Source organism: Crinia signifera, chromosome 8 (assembly GCF_055691185.1).
Source record: "Crinia signifera chromosome 8, ASM5569118v1, whole genome shotgun sequence".
In the NCBI taxonomy this organism is placed as follows: Eukaryota; Metazoa; Chordata; class Amphibia; order Anura; family Myobatrachidae; genus Crinia; species Crinia signifera.
In genome coordinates this window covers 173522694-173547167 of record NC_139224.1, presented here as the reverse complement: position 1 = coordinate 173547167, position 24474 = coordinate 173522694, and the positions used below count along the sequence as shown (strand labels likewise).

Here is a 24474-nt window from a genome sequence, read left to right as displayed (position 1 = left end):
GGTCTACACTGACCTACATACACCTGCACACACACCTACATACACCTGAATAGGGCTACACTGACCTACATACACCTACATAAACCTACATACACCTGCATAGGGCTACACTGACCTACATACACCTGCACACACACCAACATACACCTGCATAGGGCTACACTGACCTACATACACCTACATAGGGCTACACAGACCTACATACACCTACATATGGCTACACTGACCTACGTACACCTGCATAGGGCTACACTGACCTACATACACCTGCACACACACCTACATACACCTACATAGGGCTACACTGACCTACATACACCTGCATAGGGCTACACTGACCTACGTACACCTGCATAGGGCTACACTGACCTACATACACCTGCATAGGGCTACACTGACCTACACACACCTGCATAGGGCTACACTGACCTACATACACCTGCACACACACCTACATACACCTGCATAGGGTTACACTGACCTACGTACACCTGCATAGGGCTATACTGACCTACATACACCTACATAGGGCTACACTGACCTACATACACCTGCATAGGGCTACACTGACCTACATACACCTGCACACACACCTACATACACCTGCATAGGGGTACACTGACCTACATACACCTGCACACACACCTACATACACCTGCATAGGGCTTCACTGACCTAGATACACCTGCATAGGGCTACACTGACCTACGTACACCTGCATAGGGCTACACTGACCTACATACACCTGCATAGGGCTACACTGACCTACATACACCTGCACACACACCTACATACACCTGCATAGGGTTACACTGACCTACGTACACCTGCATAGGGCTACACTGACCTACATACACCTGCATAGGGCTACACTGACCTACATACACCTGCACACACACCTACATACACCTGCATAGGGCTACACTGACCTACATACACCTGCACACACACCTACATACACCTGCATAGGGCTACACTGACCTACATACACCTGCACACACACCTACATACACCTGCATAGGGCTACACTGACCTACATACACCTGCACACACACCTACATACACCTGCATAGGGGTACACTGACCTACATACACCTGCACACACACCTACATACACCTGCATAGGGCTACACTGACCTAGATACACCTGCACACACACCTACATACACCTGCATAGGGGTACACTGACCTACATACACCTGCACACACACCTACGTACACCTGCATAGGGCTACACTGACCTACATACACCTGCATAGGGCTACACTGACCTACATACACCTGCATAGGGCTACACTGACCTACATACACCTGCATAGGGCTACACTGACCTACATACACCTGCATAGCGCTACACTGACCTACATACACCTGCATAGGGCTATACTGACCTACATACACCTGCATAGGTCTACACTGACCTACGTACACCTGCATAGGCCTACACTGACCTACATACACCTGCATAGAGCTACACTGACCTACGTACACCTGCATAGGGCTACACTGACCTACATACACCTGCATAGGCCTACACTGACCTACATACACCTGCATAGAGCTACACTGACCTACGTACACCTGCATAGGGCTACACTGACCTACATACACCTGCATAGGGCTACACTGACCTACGTACACCTGCATAGGGCTACACTGACCTACGTACACCTGCATAGGGCTACACTGACCTACATACACCTGCATATGGCTACACTGACCTACATACACCTACATAGGGCTACACTGACCTACATACACCTGCATAGGGCTATACTGACCTACGTACCCCTGCATAGGGCTACACTGACCTACATACACCTGCATAGGGCTACACTGACCTACATACACCCAGGGCAGGCGACAGGGGGGGTCAAAGGAGACACTCGTACTGGGCCCCAACCAGTTGAGGGGCCCCAAAGCTTTGAGGAACTCAGGGTCTGTAAGCATGATTGCCTAATCACCTGGCTACCCATACTAATTAGTTTAGTGACACAACACACCAAACCAAGCAACGCACAATGCTGTGCCTTCCCATCTGCCCTTTCCTATTATATTGCATTGTGAATATTAAAAATCTTTTTTTTTTCTATTAATAAAAAATTACATTCAATATACAATGTAATAACAATCCGCGTTCGGTGTTGGGGGGTCTCAGAGATATCAGTGTTCCGGGCCCCAAGATTTCTGTTGCCGGCCCTGCATACACCTGCATAGGGCTACACTAACCTACATACACCTGCATAGGGCTACACTAACCTACATACATACACCTACATACACCGGAATAGGGCTTCACTAACCTACATACACCGGCATAGGGCTACACTAACCTACATACACCTACATACACCTACATACACCGGCATAGGGCTACACTGACCTACATACACCTGCATAGGTCTACACTGACCTACATACACCTGCATAGGGCTACACTGACCTACATACACCGGCATAGGGCTACACTAACCTACATACACCTGCATAGGGCTACACTAACCTACATACACCTACATACACCTACATACACCGGCATAGGGCTACACTAACCTACATACACCTGCATAGGTCTACACTGACCTACATACACCTGCATAGGGCTACACTGACCTACATACACCTGCATACACACCTACATACACCTGCATAAGGCTACAATGACCTACATACACCTGCATAGGGCTACAATGACCTACATACACCTACATACGGCTACACTAACCTACATACACCTGCATAGGGCTACACTAACCTACATACACCTACATTTTGGATCGGGACAGTGGTTCCTGGAAACATGAAAGTTCAATCAGGTTCTAAATTAAGGCTGTTCCCTACTAATATTCCAGGTTCACATATCTCCATTGATGCGCGGAAAAACCTGCGGCCTTTGTGGAAATGCCGACCAGCACGGGCAGAATGATCACCGAATGCCGAACCGTGAAATGTCCAGGTGTTGTAATGGTCTGGTTCATTCATGGACTATACCAGGAGATTCGTGCCTAAAGAGTAAGTATTTATTACTTATGTACATATCGGGTATCCGGTCAGACTGGATGTTAGGTGGACAGATAAAATGTTGACATTTACAAATATTGACATGGTCAAAATGTCAACATTTCATAATGTCGCCTTTTACATTGTCAACAACAGAATATACACAGTGCCTTTTAGATAGAGATGAGGGGGTTTGATTTTTAATGGATTTACTCGGTTCTTATTGACAAATTATCGCAATTTCGGATTTTTCGTATTGGCTATCGGCTCCAACGTGTTTTGGATATCCAATAAGATCCCGCTTTGAGAGTAAATTTGTGTAAAACCGAACCAGCACATCTCTACTTTTAGAGGGTTTTTTTGTGTTAATTTTGGTGTTAGGTTTGGGGTTAGGATTCGAGGCTAGTGTATAAGGATTAGGTTTGTATTTAGGGTAAAGTTTAGGGTTCAGGTTAGGTTCACGTTTCAGGTTATGTTTACGGCTCAGGTTAGGTACAGAGAACTCTGTTTTGGATGTGGTTTAAATTCATCCTTATCTTTTGGTTTTGCCAAAATGTTTTTATTTGGTGTTTGGTTCAGTTATAAACAGATAATCATTGATAAAAAAAAAAAAATCAGCTAAAATCATGCAATTTTTCCTATCCAAAATCTGAAATTTGGATTTTAAATCTGAATTCCGAACCATAGGAAAATCCAAACCTAGAAACAATTTAGATGGGAGTTCCACGGGAGATCTGGACTGGGTTTTGGTTTGGTTTGGATACACAGAATTCGTGTGGATACTGATTTCTGTAGAACCAAACCACACATCTATGGTTAGGTTTAGGTTTGGAGTTTGGTTTCGGATTGGGCCTAGGTTAATTTTAATATAGTGATAGGTTTAGGATAAGAGTTCAGGGTAAGTTTTAATGTTAGGTAAAGGTTTAAGGCTGGGGTAAGGTTTAGGGCTGAGGTAAGGTTTGGGGCTGAGGTAAGGTTTGGGGCTGAGGTAAGGTTTGGGGCTGAGGTAAGGTTTGGGGCTGAGGAAAGGTTTGGGGCTGAGGTAAGGTTTAGGGTTGGGGTAAGGTTTAGGGTTGAGTTGAGGTTTAGGGTTGAGGTAAGGTTTAGGGCTGGGGTAAGGTTTAGGGTTGAGTTGAGGTTTAGGGTTGAGGTAAGGTTTAGGGCTGGGTTAAGGTTTAGGTTTTGGGTAAGGTTTGGGGCTGAGGTAAGTTTTAGGGCTGAGGTAAGGTTTAGGGCTGAGGTAAGGTTTAGGGCTGAGGTAAGGTTTAGGGTTGGGGTAAGAATTAGGGCTGAGGTAAGGTTTAGGGTTGTGGTAAGGTTTAGGACTGAGGTAAGGTTTAGGGTTGGGGTAAGGTTTAGGGCTGAGGTAAGGTTTAGGGCTGGGGTAAGGTTTAGGGCTGAGGTAAGGTTTAGGGCTGGGGTAAGGTTTAGGGCTGAGGTAAGGTTTAGGGCTGAGGTAAGGTTTAGGGTTGGGGTAAGGTTTAGGGCTGAGGTAAGGTTTAGGGTTGGGGTAAGGTTTAGGGCTGAGGTAAGGTTTAGGGCTGAGGTAAGTTTTAGGGCTGAGGTAAGGTTTAGGGTTAGGGTAAGGTTTAGGCTTGGGGTAAGGTTTAGGGTTGGGGTAAGGTTTAGGGCTGAGGTACGGTTTAGGGTTGGGGTAAGGTTTAGGGCTGGGGTAAGGTTTAGGGTTGGGGTAAGGTTTAGGTTTGGGGTAAGGTTTAGGGCTGGGGTAAGGTTTAGGGTTGGGGTAAGGTTTAGGTTTGGGGTAAGGTTTAGGGCTGGGGTAAGGTTTAGGGCTGGGGTAAGGTTTAGGGCTGAGGTAAGGTTTAGGGCTGAGGTAAGGTTTAGGGCTGGGGTAAGGTTTAGGGTTGAGGTGAGGTTTAGGGTTGAGGTAAGGTTTAGGGCTGGGGTAAGGTTTGGGGCTGAGGTAAGGTTTAGGGCTGGGGTAAGGTTTAGGGCTGGGGTAAGGTTTAGGGCTGGGGTAAGATTTAGGGCTGGGGTAAGATTTAGGGCTGAGGTAAGGTTTAGGGTTGGGGTAAGGTTTAGGGCTGAGGTGAGGTTTAGGGTTGAGGTAAGGTTTAGGGCTGGGATAAGGTTTAGGGTTGGGGTAAGGTTTAGGCTTGGGGCCCAGGTCCCTGTAGCACTCTTGCATATTACCATCTGTATAATTTTTAGCGGCTAATACAGAGCATCGTTATCACAGTGGCCGGTACATTCCTCCCTGAATCCTTTGTATTATTACAATGTATAAACGGTGTCTTTCTCCAGAGCTCATTGGCCGAGTGTTGCGGGATTTATTTATGTTATCAGAGAGATGTTTATACGCATCACCCTGTAATGTGACACAATGATTATTAGTGGCTACAGTTGTATCTACAACAAAGCAGAGCGAAGAGGGGGTCAACGAAAATAAATAACGGATCATATAAATATTTAGCCCAAAACTTGCAGTGAAATCAAATTAATCACATACAGAACTTTGCACGAGACTATGTACAAATCAGTAAATTAAGGCCATATTTAGAGGGCAGATAAGTACAGCAGGTCTGTATATAGGGAAGATTTGCTGTTCATGATTATAAATTTATTATAATCACCACCATTCGGGGGTATCACAGGGGTACGCTAATATACACCAATAATGATAGGATCACTTCTGCTAGAATATAGCACAGACACAGACAGATAGTTACACAGATGTTATTTGTTTCACTGGGGCAGATGTATTAAGCCTGGTGAAGAGATAAACTGGAGATAAAGTGGAAGGAGATAACGCACCAGCCAATCAGCTGTGTTTGAAATATGACAGTTGGGATCTGATTGGCTGGTGCGTTATCTCCTTCCACTTTATCTCCAGTTTATCTCTTCACCAGGCTTAATACATCTGCCCCATTGTCTCTTATTCTGAAGCCCCCACTGGACCCCTTGCTATTACCCTGCTCTTCTTATTGTCCATGCATTGATTACGCCCTCACGTATCATGTATCCCTATTTATTAAGTCTCTACTTTTCCCGTGCCCCAGTATGTCCAGTACGATCATCCAATGTCAACGGTTACAATATTAAATGATGGGAATCCTATACACATATACTCCTTATTGCTCTTCTTCAATCTTCTTCACCACATATTCCCCATTCTCTTCTTTACCCCACTGTTATCCACTTTCTTCCTTTGACACTCTCCCATAATATCCAGTGTTTGTCCATGTCATCCCAACCTCACTGGGTGCTTAGAGTCAACCCAATGTCTTCATGATACAAGGCATTAAGAAGTCTACCACTAGAGTTCATCTCCGTCATTGATGGCTGATGGTTTTATACCATTAATAACTGAGCCAAGAATGTTTTAACTTTGCCAATGCTGTGACCATGCATGTGTAGACCGCAATCAGTGGTAACCATAATAAATCCACCACTAACCTTCAGTTGCCTCCCATTCTTGGTAAAACTAGTTACCATCACCCTAAGACCATTAATCATTGATGGCCAACACTATTTACAACCACAACGAGTAGTAAAGTGAAAGTGACAGGACAATATCCTTAAAATATCCTCCACCCAAACATCGCCTCTATCTGCCCTCTTGGTTCCTCCATTCTCTTCATGTTCCCCTCACATTTTTGCATGAAGCACTTTTTGTGGCACCTGGGGACAAAAAGTTCATGGTTTTTAAAAGTCGTATATGTCGTAAGGATCCACTTGGTTAAAATTAGGTTGTGTCCTTGCTAATGGCATTTCGTTTAATTGCATTTTAGTCTAAATTGCAGTCACTTCAGATGCAGTAATTACAGCAGTGATACCTCCAGCTATTAATAATTAAGAAGGAGGCAATGTTAATGAAAGAGGAAGATACAACAATTACAAATAACGACAATGTTTAACGTACATTGAAACTCATCCTAATAAATGCAGTATATATATATATCATTTATCTCCATCTGACATATTCATATCTTACTCCGCAGCTGGTTGTGCGCTTGGACGACAATATATCATGTTGGAAAATGAGGTCATAGATGACCGGCATTCTTCCTGTTACTCTACGGAGCCAGTACTAATGTGTATGAGAGGTTGTCAGCCGACAAAGACCGTCCCAGTTACTGTCGCGTTTCACTGTCTTCCTAAAGGTGAGTAGGGAACGATTTACAACCTCTTTATACAGGACAAATGCTACAGAATACTAAGTAACACAACACATCATCATTTCAGTGACTGTTATTCCACGTTTTCATCTTTTTTTATAATTTTCACTATATCTTGGACATGCTTATTTTTACTTTCTATTCTTATAAATGTATCATTTGCACTGAAACAATGAAATGGGGAAACAAAGGGACTGTTTACAGTATGTTAGGTTTAGGTGGTGGGATATGAGGGTTGGGGTTAGGCTCTAGTGGCGAAGTTTAGGGTCAGGCTGTAGTGGGGAGGGTAAGGGGGTGGGGTAGAGGGTTAGCTCACTTACAAAGCCCCTGTCCAGAGTTTCCCTATAGGGATGCCGGAGTCGGCCTTTGGCATCACCATCAGGATATTATGGGGGAAATTTACTAAAGGGAATTTGTATAAAAATAGGTGTATTTGTATCCAGAAATACACTTATTTTTGACATTTACTATCCCGAAAATACGGCAATTCATAGTTGTATTGATGTGCTATCAATACGAATTGCCGTATTTTCGGGATAGTAAATGTCAAAAATAAGTGTATTTCTGGATACAAATACACCTATTTTTTACAAATTTCCTTTAGTAAATTTCCCCCTATATGTATACCCTTTTACACCTGCAGTAGCTGCTCTTATCTATATTACACTCATAACACCTGCAGTAGCCGCTCTTCTCTATCTAACACTCCTAACACCTGCAGTAGCTGCTCTTATCTAACACTCCTAACACCTGCAGTAGCTGCTCTTATCTAACACTCCTAACACCTGCAGCAGCTGCTCTTATCTAACACTACTAACACCTGCAGTAGCCGCTCTTCTCTATCTAACACTCCTAGCACCTGCAGTAGCTGCTCTTATCTAACACTCTTAAAACCTGCAGTAGCTGCTCTTATCTAACATACCTTATACCTGCAGTAGCTGCTGTTATATGACACTCCTAACACCTGCAGTAGCTGCACTTCTCTATCTAACACTCCTAACACCTGCAGTAGCTGCTCCTATATATCTAACACTCCTAACACATGCAGTAGCTGCACTTCTCTACCTAACACTCCTAACACCTGCAGTAGCTGCTCTTATCTATATAACACTGCTAACACCTGCAGTAGCCGCTCTTCTCTATTTAACATTCATAACACCTGCAGTAGCTGCTGTTATATAACACTCCTAACACCTGCAGTAGCTGCTCTTATCTAACACACCATATACCTGCAGTAGCTGCTGTTATATAACACTCCTAACACCTGCAGTAGCTGCTCTTCTCTATCTAACACTCCTAACACCTGCAGTAGCTGCTCCTATATATCTAACACTCCTAACACATGCAGTAGCTGCACTTCTCTACCTAACACTCCTAACACCTGCAGTAGCTGCTCTTATCTATATAACACTGCTAACACCTGCAGTAGCCGCTCTTCTCTATTTAACATTCATAACACCTGCAGTAGCTGCTGTTATATAACACTCCTAACACCTGCAGTAGCTGCTCTTATCTAACACACCATATACCTGCAGTAGCTGCTGTTATATAACACTCCTAACACCTGCAGTAGCTGCTCTTCTCTATCTAGCATTTATAACACCTGCAGTAGCTGCTCTTCTCTATCTAACACTCATAACACCTGCAGTAGTTGCTCATATATATCTAACACTCCTAACACATGCAGTAGCTGCTCTTATCTAACACTACTAACACCTGCAGTAGCTGCTCTTATCTATATAACACTGCTAACACCTGCAGTAGCCGCTCTTCTCTATCTAACACTCCTAACACCTGCAGTAGCTGCTCTTCTCTATCTAACACTCCTAACACCTGCAGTAGCCGCTCTTCTCTATCTAACACCGTAACCCTTGCAGTAGCTGCTCTTATCTAACACCTGCAGTAGCCGCTCTTCTCTATCTAACACCGTAACCCTCGCAGTAGCCGCTTTTCTCTATCTAACACTCCTAACAGTTGCTCTACTAGGGTAATATCGAGGGGTAGTTTGACTGGGCAGTTTTCTGGGGGTGTCAATCACCCCAGACTTAAATCCTTAGAACGTTAGGGATTTAAACAATGAGGTTACCTGGACGTGATGGGTAAACCCATAATCCTGGTCTAGATTATGCAGAAAAATCTCTATGGGACACTAGGCTGGCAGACTCAGCAGGGGAAGTACCATATTGGAAAAGGAGAATTGGACCACGCAGATTTTGGGAACCTCAGCTTTGGGTGCCCTCTCCTACCCTCAGTAGTTTTCTGCCATAAAAAATAAATAAAAACGATAACAGCAGAGAAGAACCAGAGAAGAACCGGTCGTGCTGTAAAAGCAATGAAGCCATTTTACTTTATTGGCCTACACTAGAGGAATAAAATGCTTTAAGAAGTGTTGTATTTCATAGCCCGGTGACGGTCTGCAATAACTGTCTTTATCTAGGTGGTTTCATTACTTTCACATAAAGGAGAAGAGAAATACAGGACAGTAATAGATATACAAGGGTATCCAAGTGTAAAAACTGGGACGCAGCTAACGGCAACAGAAGTGCGCGGGGTGATTCATGGTTCTAAGTAACGCTTACTTAGCTGCTACAATCTGGGCTCAGTTATATGCTAGCTTATTGTCTTTTTACATGTACATATAGAAAAAGACCGTCACTCCATTCCGTGGGATGATGATAGCCTGCCTGGGTGCCTTCCCGCGGGTCCCGTTACGGTGCTCACCAATATGCAGAAACAAACTTTACTCTGCGGTCTACACCGTTTCGGGCAGATTGCTGGTGTTACCAGCAGATGAACGGCTTTCCTGTCGATGATGGGGGAGCGCGCAGCAGCGCTCACTGCCGGGGCATACACACTGGGCTACTTTGAGCTGAAAGCCGCTCAAAACAGCATGTTTGAGCGGCTTCCAGCTCAAAGCCGCCCAGTGAGTATGCCCCGGCAATGAGCGGTGAGTGCTACTGCGCGCTCCCGCATCATCGCTGGGACAGCCGTTCATCTGCTGGTAATACCAGCAGATGACCGGCTTTGAGGATGGCTTTGCATAGCTCTGCACTCTGGAGAGAGATAAACAACCAGCCAATCAGCTCCTACCTGTCATGTTTCAAACACAGTCTGTGACATGGCAGGCCGGAGCTGATTGGCTGGTGGTTTATTACTCTCCATTTTTTCACATTTTCAAGCTTAGTACATCTGGTCCCCAGAGAGATAAAAACATTAGTTTTAACATGAACCCAGCCGCAAACCATGAATGTCAACATAGGTCTCATCTGGAAACGAGGCCTGATTCAGGTTCCAAAATGTTGGCTGGCCATGTCAGAAAGTACTTTGTGGATGTGCAGGACCGGTACGGAGCGCAATTCCTACTGCAGACTGTCATGTGATTGCGAGTGGATAGTAACCGCCCAGACAGAAAGAGATCCCGCCCCCATGCAAATCTGCAAAAATATAACCGTTCACTATCCAATCGCAGATCCACACACAATTTATGAACCTTTGAGTGTTCTCGCAGACAATGCAATTGTCTGACCCGATAACTAATCTGTAACAGAGACAGGGGGATCAAGGCCGACGCTGACTGTCTCGGCAAGCTTGCGTTTTTTCTATCGCACACAAACGTCGGCTCCAGACACATTGCATACTCAATGCTTACAGTACTCATGCGCAGCCATTCGATAATCGCTAGAATTTCAATTTTGCTGATCAGTGATCAACTCTGAATCGGGATGTAAATTCAGTTCAGATATTAGATAGTATAGACGCATGTCAGTTCGGTTCTCCGGAAATCTAAATCCACACAAATTCTGTGGATCCAAACCAAAACTTGTCCAGATCTCTCAAGGGGCTCTCGGACTGAACTGAGCTCCAGTTTGGATCTTCCCCCTTTTCGCGATTTGAATCCTAAATTTCAGGTTTTGAGATGCACAACTAACTAACATTGAATTCAATTTTATCAACGATTATCGATTTTTAAACAAACCGAAAAGTGAATTTGAACCAAAACACTAGAGCGTCCTTTTGCCAAAACCAAAACACGATGATAAATTAGAACCAAAAGATGGGGAATCTGCACCCATTTCTTCTCTAAAACCTTGCTGCACCTCACTGATCGATAATCTCTCTCCGTAGCGGAAATGACCGCGCTAATGTTTTATTACCCACATTATATCTCCTAGATTCCGCAGTACCACTGGCCGACTGGCAAGCCAACCCAAGACCATCCTCTGAGGACCTCATCCAAGAGGTGGCGGCCCACACCAGTTGTGTGTGCGCAGAAGAGTGCGCAAAAATATAACGTACTTCCCCAAAAATAGCCAAAGAGATCCCCCCAAAAATTCAAGCAGCGACTTCAGCCAGAAGGAAAATCTCGTCCCGCCGGGTCCTCCCGCCTCGCTGCTCTGTAGGAATTGCTGTACCACATTTGTATTCTGTCTTTGCCCCTCACTGTATAACATAAAGACTTAGAAATGAGTTTTTACTGTGTGAACAATAAACATCAGGTAACCTGACAGAAGGCTGGTAATTGAAATCATGTAGTGCAGCCGCGATTACTTAACATTTACCACCAGGTTCTCTTCGCGAGTGGAAGAAAATTCAAATGATTTAATATGTGACGAGTGTTCTCGCTGCCAGCCCTCGCCTGCTGTCACCCGGTACACAGAGCTTGTTACGGAACATTAGCATTACCGGGAGAATGACTTCAATGCAAAGTCCTTTTATTCCCACATCTGCACCTCTCAGCAGGAGCTGGGTTTGGTTACAGTTCAATTCTTACAACTGGCAGTTTGCAAATGATTCGTCGGCGCAGTGACAAGTGTAATGCGCCTGTATATCTCCCAGGCAGCCTGGATGCTTATAGTCAGCAGGGGGTGAGGATTATACACTGCTGTCATATCTTCAGAATATACAGAATTACAAATGCATTACATGGGGAGGGGAGAAGGTGGGGGGTCCCTAGGCTGAGCCTGGCGCTTCTATATGCATTGTGCGAGCCTTGGCAGGTATCTGGCGATGTTATCCCTCGCCGCACAGAATGGAGGAGGGCTGGATGCGATGAGAAGCCGGGTGCGTTTGTGCGTCTAGATATTTGTTTTTCTTATTCCGGAGGGCGAGATACATTATTCACGAGCTTCAGATATATATATTTATACATATATAGTGAATATGGAAAAAGTAGTACATTGTTATTCACTGGGTGTAGATGAGGAAAAAAGCAAATGGGTAATGCTTGCAACATGTATTTTACTTGTGTATGACCATAGCTATCCCCCCCCCCCCCCATCCTGGCACCGAGCATGTAACCCCTGGCAATAAGCATGCAACCCCTGGCAATGTACGATGGGGGGAGGGGTGTAGGCCAGAGGTGCACAAATTCTAGTTCCGATATATACATATATAAATATAACGATACAGGTGTAAGTATATCTCTGGTTGGTTGTTTTCTTAGGGTACATGGAGTGACATTTATCCCGCTTGACCCCTCCAATAGGGGGTGGGGGGTGGGTAATTAATATCCGCTCCCCTCTCCTGGTTCATCACACATGGAGTTATGTGCAGGTACTCCTATAAAGAAGAGTCATTCATACAGATACAGGACGGGTTCCGCACTGATATGCTGGATGGTGACACAAGCACAACATCGACTCTGACAAAAGTCGACATAAGGAATAGGTTGAGATGAGTTTTTCAGGTTTTCGGTTGTCAATGTTGACACCTGAGATCATGCACCCCAATTAGTGTAACGCAATCCTCGCAGGTCTCGCTTTGTTCCCCATGGTTTGGGACAGGTGCCGCGCTACACTGCCACCGCGCTACACTGCCACCGCGCTACACTGCCACCATGCTACACTGCCACCACGCTACACTGCCACCATGCTACACTGCCACCGCGCTACACTACACTCCAGTTGATATTGATTATAAGACGTTTGTACGAGATAACTGATAAGATAATTTTCCATTTGCTCGCTGCAGAAGAGAAGGTCGCCGTTATCGCCATTTTTGCTGTTATTGCCGTTATTGCCGTTATCACCATTGTATATTGGAAGCATAAAAACGTGTTTCATTTAACCTAGTTTAGTTTCATTTTTATTAATTACATTTAATATAGAATTTAAACTTTTCTACATGATATATAAAACATTATCTATATTTTAGCAGAAGGACACATTAAATTAAAGGCCTGGTCTGTAGATTTGCTAAATTATGTAGCAAAATTCACTCCTGCCATTTAAAGTGCATCACCATTGTACTCTGGAAAATGTGACCGTTGGTGAACTCACCCTGTGTACCTGCTCGGTGACCTGGAACATGTGACCTGCCAAGTGGTCTGGAAACTGTGTCAGTTATTTGCAGCCACACACTAACCAGGAATTCTTCAAAACTCGACTCCTAAGGGGATGAAAAGGGGTAATGCATTCTGCCAGCAAACCTCTGCCCGGTTTGAACCAGACTCATCTGCCTCTGGAGGGGACGTAGTCTTTCTGCCAACAGTCAATGGCCCTTATTCAGATCTGAGCTCAGTACAAATTTGTTCTCAAAATGGGCAAAACCATGCTGCGCTGCAGGTGGGGCAGATGTAACATGTGCAGATAGAGTTACATTTGGGTGGGGTTGTGTTGAAACTGAAATCTAAATTGCAGTGTAAAAGTAATGCAGCCAGTATTTACCCTGCACAGAAACAAAATAACTTGCACAAATCTAACTCTCTCTGCACATGTTACATCTGCCCCACCTGCACTGCACATGGTTTTGCCCATTTTGAGAACAAATTTGGGATCAGATCTGAATAAGGGCCAATATGTTCATGGGAAAATGCAGATGGCATACTGTCAACATAATGACTAGTTACAAAATATACAGTATATATATATTACCATTTGTGTAAATGACACTCACACCTACTACTAGCACTGTGAAGACACATCTGTACCCTATCACTACACCCTCCCAGCCCTAATGCAGGGTGTATATTATAAACGCATTTGCCAAAATGCAGATAAGGCAGAAATGTCATGTCACAAGTATCAATTTAAAGAAGTGTCAAGTGTACAGATATACAGTATATAAAACTAGTGAGCCTGCTTGAAGCAAAAGACCCGAAAGCTAGTCTGCTACCTTCTGTGTCTGTTCATGTGTGAGAAAGAGATGTAATCTCACTCTATGCCAGCAGATGTCAGTGTTTCAGAGACTCACAGACACTATATATATATATACTAGGTGATTCATCGCGCCCTACGGGCGCTCTTCACACCGTCGTAAGGGGCTGCGCCCCCTTAATTTGTGAACATTTGTATATCAGAAAGATGGTTAGAATTGTATGAAAGATGCCTGTATTGCAACTTGAGTTATAGGTGAAATGTGTTAAATAGAGAGCATATGATGTGGAAGGGGGTGTGTATTGTTTTGTTTAATTAAAAAGCGGTTACAGAGAAAGATGTACATTGATAGTGTGGAGGGTACAGTGACATTTGTGGGTGGGGGGGGTGTGCGTGCGTGTTGTTTAGGTTTGTGTGTGCAATAGTATAGTAGGGTGTTTCTGAGTCAGCGGCTCCCCACTGGCGGAGGTCACGACACAGGAAAACAGGAGGCTGGGTAGTGATAGGGGTGTGTGGGCATAAGGGGGACTAAAGAGGAGGGTGGGAGATACTGTGCAGCTTCTGCCAGTGGGTGAGGGTCCAGCGTGGCAGTACAGGATGGTGGCTCTTAGTCAGTGTCTCCTCCTACTGGGTGGGAGTTAGTGTCCATGAGAGCAGGAGGCTGGGCTATGAGGCATGATAGGGGCATGTGGGCAAAACAGCGTCAGCGACTCCCCAGTGATGGAAGTTACGGTTCAGGAGAGCAGGAAGCTAGGTAGTGATAGGGGTGTGTAAGTATACGGGGGACTAAAGAGGGGCTTAGGGGTGCCATGAATTGCGGGAGGGAGGGGGCGCAGGTGTCTGCGAATTGCGGGAGAGGGCGGGGGTCTGCAAAGCGTGGGAGGGGGCGTGAATTGCAGGAGGGGGGGGTTGCGAATTGCGGGAGGGGGGGTGTGCGGGAGGTGACATGAATCGTGGGAGGGGGCGTGAATCGTTGGAGGGGGGGGTGCGCGGGGGGTCCGTGAATTGCGGGAGAGGGGGGCACGGGGCGCGATGAATCACCTAGTTGGTTATATATTCTTGTAGAAGGATGGTAGGATGTTGCTGTCATTCAGAATGCATTTACATAAACAGTAATAGTAGCAGTAAAAGATCTGACTTAAAACACCTACAGTAAAACAGAACAGGTGTTATATATTATACAAAGAATTGGTTGATGATGTGTAGGTTGACGTGCACATAGTTGTCACTGGAAAAAAATTGCTACAAGAAAAAATCAACACAGAAAGGTCAACACATGTAAATGTTGACATAAGTGTGGCACTTCATTGGTGTCCATGTCAACACATGAGAATGAATATGAAAACATTCAAAAAAGAAAAATAAATCTTCAAAAACTCATGTCAACCTTTTTCATTGTCGACCATAGCCGTGTCAGTGTTTTGCATGTGCCATTTAATCCTGGGGTTGCCGTGAATCGGGAGCGGGGGTGGGGGGGAGGGAGGAGATGAGGGGTGTCCGCGAATCACGGGAGGAGGGGTCGTGGGTGGATGCCGTGAATTGCGGGAGGGGGGGTCGCGGGGGGGTGTGGGTGCCGCGAATCGTGGGAGGGGGGACGCGGGGGCGGGGGGTTTGCCGCAATGACAGGAGGGGGGGTCAGGGGGGGGGAATCGCGGTAGGGGGGGTCGCGGGGGGTGGGGGGTACCGCGAACCGCGGGAGGGGGGGCCCGGGGGGTTGGCGCAAATCGTGGGAGGGGGGGTCGCGGGGTGGGCCGCAAATCGCGGGAGTCGCCGAAAATTGCGGGGGGGGTGTGCTGCGAATGCGGGAGGGGGGTCGCCGGGGGGTGCCGCGAATCGCCACAAGAAAAAATCAACATAGAAAGGTCAACACATGTAAATGTTGACATAAGTGTGGCACTTCATTGGTGTCCATGTCGACACATGAGAATAAATATGAAAACATTGAAAAAGTTAAAAATAAATCTTCAAAAACTCATGTCAACCTTTTTCATTGTCGACCATAGCCATGTCAGTGTTTTACATGTGCCATTTAATCGTGGGGTTGCCGTGAATGGGGGGTGGGGGGAGGTGCATACCTCCCAACATGACCATGGCCCTTATTCTGATCGGTGCGGCCCGATCAGAATATGCGGCCGCGACCGTGCAGGCGAATCCCCGCCTTCCATACGGATCGCCACCTGCCGTCCGTACGCGGATATGTGGCGATCCGCATGAAATTGGACGGGGATACGCCTCCTCCATGGTGGGAGCAGCCCCTGCATTCGATGGTCGCCGAACATCGAATGCAGGGCCGCACGCTCCACCAGGTCCCGCAACACAAGACCACACGGACACTTGTCCGTGTGAAATCTTGTATGGGGGCGGGCAGCTGACATCCGGCGATGTCAGATGCCCGCCCCGTACCCACGCGTCACGGCCTCATTACCATGCATACACCCCGCGTTTGCATGGGAACGCCCATGAAACGCGGGGCGTATGCATAGGGTAATGAGGATAAGTAGCCCCTCACGCCCCTCTACGCCCCCTGTGCGGCGTATAGAGAATCCTTGCGGCGAAATCGCCTGCACATGCGCAGAGTGACCTCTGCACATGCGCAGAGGATAAACATCGGCGGCCCGTACGCAAGCGGGAATATCCGCATCGATCAGAATAAGGGCCCATGTCCAGGAGGGATACATTGCTCTGTTTCTGGACTTTCTTCTTAATTTATGGATTACCATCACCTGTGCTTAAACACCTTTCTTATCAATTACCCTGTTTAAAACAGGTGATGACAATCATATATTAAGATGGAAGTCCACAAACAGAGCATTCTGTCCCTCCTGGAGAGGGTCATGTTGGGAGGTATGGCGGTGTGGGACGCTCACCTGGTGTGTCTGGTGAGTAGCTGTGTCTTTGCTGTGTAACATGGAGAGGCAGAGGGTGTGTCTGGCACTGTCTGTGGGCTCACTGGGCTGGTTCTCTGTCATGTGAGTCAGTCATGTGAGTCAGAGGCTCCACCCAGCGTTACAGCTTCAGACCCACTTTGAGTGACAGATGTAGCCAAATATATAAGAGATATATATATATATATATATATATATATATATATATATATATATATAGATGATCACATAGATTTATTAGCAACAAACAAACCATACAAGATAAAATATGTACAAAAGAAATTCATGTCAATAAATGATAACCAAGTTTTAAAATGAAAGATACGTCAGGAAAAGTAACCGCTGTTCACAAACCAAGTAGAGTACAAAGAGTAAAGACAGTGGCGTAGCTACATATGTGGCAGACCCTGCGGTGGCTTGAGGGAGCAGCCCCAGCGGGATCTGTGGTGGGCGCCGCAGGCTGAACTGACAGGCGACCCAGGCAGCAGTGAGCGCTGAGCTGGTCCTGCCCTGTACATATCTAATAAGCGGGGACCCAGTGCAGTGCATATTAAATGAGCAGGTCCACGCCTCATGCATATGTAATGAGCGGATCCCATTCAGTAGATATTACATCGGGACCAGCTCAGCGCTCACTGCTGCCTGGGTCACCTGTCAGCTCAGCCAGCGGCGCTCGTAGTCCATCACCTCGCCCCCCCCTTAAGGGGGGGAGCACCAACATTTTTTGGGGCAGGGGGGAGCAGAATTTCTAGCTATACCACTGAGTAAAGATACTGATTCTTTTTGTAAATATAAGAGATATGAAAAGGTGCACAAATAAGTGACCAGACACTTAGAACAACGAAACCTTTACATGTGATGTGTTCCTGAGATATACTGTATGTACCCGGGAGTTACAGACTGTAAGATTTGGGGGTTCATATGATATTGTACAATGGTAACCAGCAACCATAGTCCTTCTGTTGGTGGAGCCTATTACCTGTTGATGATTATTGCCAGTTTAATAACCACACTCACATTTGGTTCATGTATTGATCAATGCATTTTACATAGGGGGAGGGGCCCTAAACTGCACACCCTGGACATATGAGGTGCTACCTGCTGAGACCTGTAGTGCTCCTCCTCCTGCTCAATGCATTTTTAGCCTGCAGCCCCAGCAAAGGACCCCACCTTGCAGGCTTAAATAGCAATGATCAATACAAGGACTGAATCTCCACTATATATTGTTATTAGTTATATAGTGAGAGCAGCGTCCCTGTGATTTCTATGTAACCATGGGCCGCATTTATCAACTAATATTTGCGGCTAAATCCCTGAAAACATCCGTTTTCAGGGGTTAACCGCAAATATTAAGTATCCCCCTAATGTATCACAGGGGACCCCAGCAGGAATCTCCGATCCCTGCTGCGATCCCCCCTGCAGCGCCGCCGGCCGCATCCCCCATAGGTTTCTATGGGGGATGCGAAGCTGCCCAATGTATCAACATCGGGCAGCCCGGCATCGCACCCCTGGGCTATCGCCATTCTGATATGGCGATAGCCTATTGTAGCCTATGGCTACATATCGCACTGCCCGAGCGGCAGTGCGGTCAGCGGGGTCGCGGGGGGAGGTCAGCGCGTAACCGCGCATGCGCAGACCCCCCGGCTCCAGGCATCGCAGGGACAGGCTCCTTTCGGAGCCCTGTCCCTGCGCACAGCAGGTCATACATCCGGGCGAAATGATCGCATTTTACAATGCGATCCTGGGCGGTAAGATTCCTCCCAGATCGCATTGTAAATGCGATCAGTGATAAATGGGGGCCCATGTGGCTAAAACAGTGGGGGTAGAAAATACATCAGAATGCAGCCAATGAGCAGCCTGTGATATCAATATGCTGAAAATCGGATGTATCAAGAAAAGATAATTACCCGATATATCGGGAATTTTTTTTATTATCCCACATAAAAACAACATAGTAACAGATGTAATTACCCGTGATACGGGAGTAATAACAGATGTGTATGCCAAAATAAATGGGAAGACAGCGGATGGGATATAAATAATAGTCACCAAATTATCACCAAATGGAGGTTGTTGTGGTGGGTGTGGATCGTTTTATCAACCACACTTAGGTCGACAGTCATTGGGTCGACAGGGGGAAGGTCGACATAGGACAAGGTCGACAGGTGTCTAGGTCGACACAGGTGAAGGTCGACAGGTGTCTAGGTCGACATAGGACAAGGTCTACATGGGTTTAGGTCGACATTGGTTATGTCGACAGGTCAGAAGGTCGACATGGGTTATTTTTACCCGAATATTGACACAGTCGACATGGACACAGTTGAAAGGCAACCGCAGCTCCTCCTCCTGTAAGCCCCAGAATGGACTTCACTGGGGGCACGGGACACTGGCACAGCAGCGCTATTTAAATTTTTTTCAAGGGTGCAGGGGATTGCTAGCTTAGCCTTGGGCCCCCCCGGGCCCCCCCACCCGCCGGGCCTCATAGCAACTGCATCCCCTGCACCCTCCATTGTTACGCCACTGGAATTGTGGTTCTCCAAGTCCCAGCATGCGGGGGAGGCTTGCTGGGACTCATAGTTCCACAGTACTAAACAATAGTTTATTCAAATTTTTTTAGACCAGTTAATTAGCACCGGGGACATTACCAGGTAAGTCCTGAAGGGAGGGGACCCCTTTATTGGGGGGAGGGTCCCCACTTCCCCAGGGCCCCTGGCCAGGCTGACTGGTCGGTAGGATGAATGTTTTGGCCGCGGGACCTTATATAATAAGTGTCCCCCCGCTGGTTGGGCCTTAGACTGGTTCTTAAAATACAGAGGACCCCTAGTCATTTTGGAGCCTGGGGCTGGTTTAAAAAAATGGGGAACCCCTATTTGCCGGGTTTCCTGATTTTTTATTACAAGCCCCGGCCTGGTGCTGGTTACGGCTGTGGGGGGGGGGGGGGGGGACCCATGCCATTTTTTCTATTGATTTTTCTATTTTTTTTACACTGAAGCCTGCACGGATCTGACTGATCTGATGGATTTGAATGATCTGATGGATCTGACTGATCCGTGCAGGCTTCTGCCAAATACTGTACGACAAGAAAATCAAGTGTATTTTCCTGCCGTATTGGGCCGGCCATTCGCGGCCGTTTTACGCTAATTAGCGGCCGTATTATCAATATGGCTGCTTAGTAAATCAGGAATCACCATTCTTTTGAATGGTAATTCCTGTCGTATTCTATCGATGGTGTATTCATTCGTATTTGTAAATACAAATATGAATGTCCCATCAATATGAATACGAAAGGAAAGGCTTCCTTTCAGTCCTTTCGTCCCACTAGCAGATTCAGAGGACGTTCCAGAGGTGGTGCTCTGTCACATAGATGTTCCAGAGGAGGTGGAAGAGGCACCTCTGCTACCAGCCAGGAACCCAAGTCCACTAAGCCCACTGCATGACGGTCTCCCGTCCCACCTGGGGGATTCCAGAGTCAGGGCTCGACTGAAGTCTTTCTGTCACATCTGGCGTCAGTCTTGTCAGGACTCATGGGTTAGGGATCTGGTAGCTAAGGGCTACAAGATTCACTTTCGCTTGCCTCCCTCAAGGAGGTTCTTCAAGACCGGCTTACCAATCCCTCAGGAGAAGGCACAACTTCTGTTGTTGGCTGTCTCAAAATTGCAGACAATGGGAGTTATGGATCCGGTACCTGAAGATCAGCGTACTCAGGGATACTACTCCAGTCTTTTTCTCATGTCAAAGCCTGACGGCTCGGTACGACCTATTCTAAACCTAAAGGATTTGAACCCGTACCTACAGGAGGTCAAATTCATGATGGAGTCCCTGCAGTCAGTGATACAGGGTTTGGAACAGGGAGAATTCTCTTGGTTTAAGGAATGCATACCAACACATCCCCATTTGGCCTCCTCACCAGGCCTTCCTCCGATTTGCAGTACAAATTCATCCCTGGCAGTTCCGTCTCTCATTGGCTCCCAGGGTCTTCACCAAGGTGATGGCAGTGATGATGGAGGTCCTCCGCTCTCAAAGGTGTGACAATTATCCCTTATTTTGACGATCTTCTGTTAAAGAGCCATTCGAGGGATAACCCTATTGTCCAATATCCTTCTCACACAGAAGACTCTCATTTCTCACGGGTGGATCCTGAACTTCGCAAAGTCCCAGCTCCAACCCTCTCAATGCCTTCCTGGGGATGACTCTGGACACCTGCCAGATGAGGGTTTTCCTTCCATCCGACAAGATAGTCCGGATGGTGCCAAGACGTCAACACAGGTATCGGTACATCTTTGTACCAGACTCCTGGGGAAAATGGTGGCCTCTTTCGAGGCAATCCAATACGGTCTCTTCCACTCGCGACCTTTCCAGTTGTCTCTCCTCAATCTGTGGTCTGGTTCACACCTGCATCTTCAGCAGAGGATGACTATCACCTCGTGCACGTCTGTCTCGACTGTAGTAGCTCAATTCCAAAAATATGCAGAAAGGCCGGAGATTCAGTATCTGGTAGTGGACACTCCTCACCACAGACGCCAGTCTTCGGGGCTGGGGAGCTGTCACTCTTGATCACCAGTTCCAGGGATTATGGGTGAAACAGGAAAGCCTGCTCTCCATCAACGTGCTGGAACTCAGAGCTGTATACTATGCCCTACTTCAGGTGGGACATCTTCTGCAAGACAGGGCCATCAGAGTCCAGTCTGACAATGCCACGGCCATCACCTATATCAACAAGCAGGGCGGCACTCGAAGCCAGACAGCCATGAAGGAGGTGAGCAGGATCATTCAGTGGACTCAGGCTCATACTCAGGCCCATGCTCAGGCCTTGTCGGCCATCTTCATACCCAGAGAAGACAATTGGGAGGCCGACTTCCTACATCGGCAGGATGTCCACCAAGGATAATGATGTCTCCACCCACAGGTGTTTCAGACCTTGGTGCGTCGTTGGGGCCACCCTCAGGAGGACCTGATGGCATTCCGTCACAATTTCCAGTTTGTCAAGTAATTTGCACGGACTCGAGACAAACAGGCCGTGGGGGTGGACGTGCTGGTCGCGCCTTGGCCTTTTCAGTTTGTGTACCTGTTTCCTCCGTTCCCATTGATACTGCGGGTATTACAACGCATATGGAGGGAGGGAGTCACGGCCCTTCTAATAGCACTGGATTGGCCTCGTCGCTCTTGGTACACCAACCTGACGGCTCTGCTGGTCGATGAGCCGCGGCCACTACCTCTTCAAGAAGACCTCCTCAGTCAAGGACCCTTCATCTTTCCAGATTTAGGACGTCTTCATTTGACGGCATGGCTGCTGAAGGTCCATCTTAAGGCGAGCAGGTATTCCAAGAGCAGTTATACCTACCATGATGAGGGCCAGAAAGGAAGTCACTTCAAGACACTACCACCGGATTTGGAGATCTTATGTGGCTTGGTGCGAGGGGCGTGGGGTTTCCACCACCCAGTTCAAAAAGGCAAGACATCTCCTGTTTCTACAGGCAGGTTTGAATTCCTGTTTAAAACTGAATTCCCTGTAGGTTCAAGTCTCGGCCCTCTCTATCTTTTCCCAGAAGCACAAACTTTCTTCCAAAGGGTGCGCCCGCCTCAGTGCTGTTCTCCACCATTATGGTTCAGGGTTAGGTTCCTCTTAGGTAACCTTGGAGTTTTCCCTTGTCAGGGTTTATACTTATATGGTTATTTTACCAATTGGTCTGTTTGACTCTGTGTGTTATGTTACTTCAGTGTTTTTCTCACTGTTTTCTTTTTTCTACTATACGTATTGAATGTTATTATGTTCCTCTTTGGAAGTGTGTGAGTGTCTTCCTGCTCCCTTCCGGGCACAATCTTTATGACTGCCTGGGAGGGGAAGTAGAAGGGGAGGAGTTGGTCACACTAATTTATATTTAAAGTGCCCATGTTCCCTGTGGTCGCCTTCTATTCCCCAGTGTAACTCCAGTGACACCTGTGGACTCGGAGAAAAGGATTTACAGTAAGTACAAAAATCCCTGTTTATGCAGCGCAGTAGTCTACATTATTCAAATTACTCCACACAGTAGTGCCACATACATAAAACACCAGGTAGAGCCCCTCATATACATTACACCAGGTAGAGCCCCTCATAAATAATACACCAGATAGAGCCTCCTTTACACACTACTCCAGGTAGAGCCCCTCACACACAATATACCAGATAGATCCCTTTATATAAATTAGGGCAGGTATAACCCTCAATACACATTACACCAGGTAAAGCCCCATTACACATTGCTCCAGGCAAAGCCCCTGTTAAACATTACTCCATCAATGCCCTCATTACACATTATGCCAAGTAAAGCTCCCATTACACATTACAACAGGCTATTACATAAATTATTCCAGGTAGAGATGGGGCTAGAGAGAAGGAGAGGGGGAGATAGAGGGGGTGGGTGAGGGGGGAGCGAGTACTACCTGACTCCAGCAGCATCCTCTCACCTTTAGGTAGGGGAAAGTGCCGGATTAGCTGCATGATCCGCCACAGCCCTAGATCCACCTCCGCCACCCGGGTCACAGCTCTCCTAAGTCACACCGGCACTAACCCAGGCCGCACATCCCCTGGGCCCGCAGCCCAGACTCACAGCTCCCCCAGCAGCACAAAATGACCCTGCACACAGTGCACACAGCCACCCGTGGGCACAGCGGAGCAGCTCTTCCTAGCCGGTGCCTCACCAACCACTGACTTTTTTTATGCAACATCCCCCCACAAAGGTGACCCCAATGAACATTGTACTCAGAGAGATTAGCCAGATCCCATCATAGGCGCCCATGTTAATTTATTACAGAACACTTTTACAGATACACAGATCTCACTGATCTGTGCATCGTTCTGCCAACCTGAATGTGGACTAATTTTCAGGTGATTTTTGGTCATGTTTAGAGTGCGATTTCAAAAACTGGACCCAATCACAATTGTGATTTTGATGGTTTCCATGAGAAAACACCTGGATGTGATTTTTTTTTTAAGTGCAATTTTATTGGACACAGCAAAACGTGATTTTTACGCAAATGCCCATAAAAACCAATCAAATTCTATAATTTCTCTATTGCATGCTACAGAATGACAGATCAAATCTGATTGGTTGCTATGTGCAATATCACCTCTTTTTATTTTTAGAGGCTTCAGTAAATGTTCCCACTAGGTGTATGCAGACACACAGTAATGAAATAATAAAACATACACGTGTTTCACTCAGACTGTCATTGTACTTTTCCGACACTAGATGGCGAACTTGTCTAAGGTAAAAAAATTCTGTCTCTACAAACCACATTCTCACTCTATTGTTTACTATGTGGTTATTAGATCATGCATTAGGTCGATATGGTCAAAGGGTCGACACAGTCAAA

At 46.5% G+C, this 24474-nt stretch overlaps 1 protein-coding gene and 1 long non-coding RNA gene across 6 annotated transcripts in view; one reads left to right on the top strand and one right to left on the bottom strand.

Moving 5' to 3' along the window:
* Positions 1–11649, top strand: part of LOC146026819 (vitellogenin-1-like) — a 117385-nt gene extending 105736 nt beyond the window's left edge. For all 5 annotated transcript variants that reach the window (XM_083157827.1, XM_083157826.1, XM_083157824.1 and 2 more), the window contains 3 exons: positions 2853–3012; positions 6963–7124; positions 11312–11649. In XM_083157827.1, coding sequence (XP_083013953.1) covers positions 2853–3012; positions 6963–7124; positions 11312–11430 — 441 coding nt within the window. In that variant the 3' untranslated portion in view covers positions 11431–11649. The remainder of the gene's footprint in view (positions 1–2852; positions 3013–6962; positions 7125–11311) is intronic.
* Positions 1–13560, bottom strand: part of LOC146026821 (uncharacterized) — a 55893-nt gene extending 42333 nt beyond the window's left edge. The window contains exon 1 of the long non-coding RNA XR_014454553.1: positions 13418–13560. This is a non-coding gene — a long non-coding RNA (uncharacterized LOC146026821). The remainder of the gene's footprint in view (positions 1–13417) is intronic.
* Between the last annotated feature and the right edge of the window lie 10914 nt (positions 13561–24474).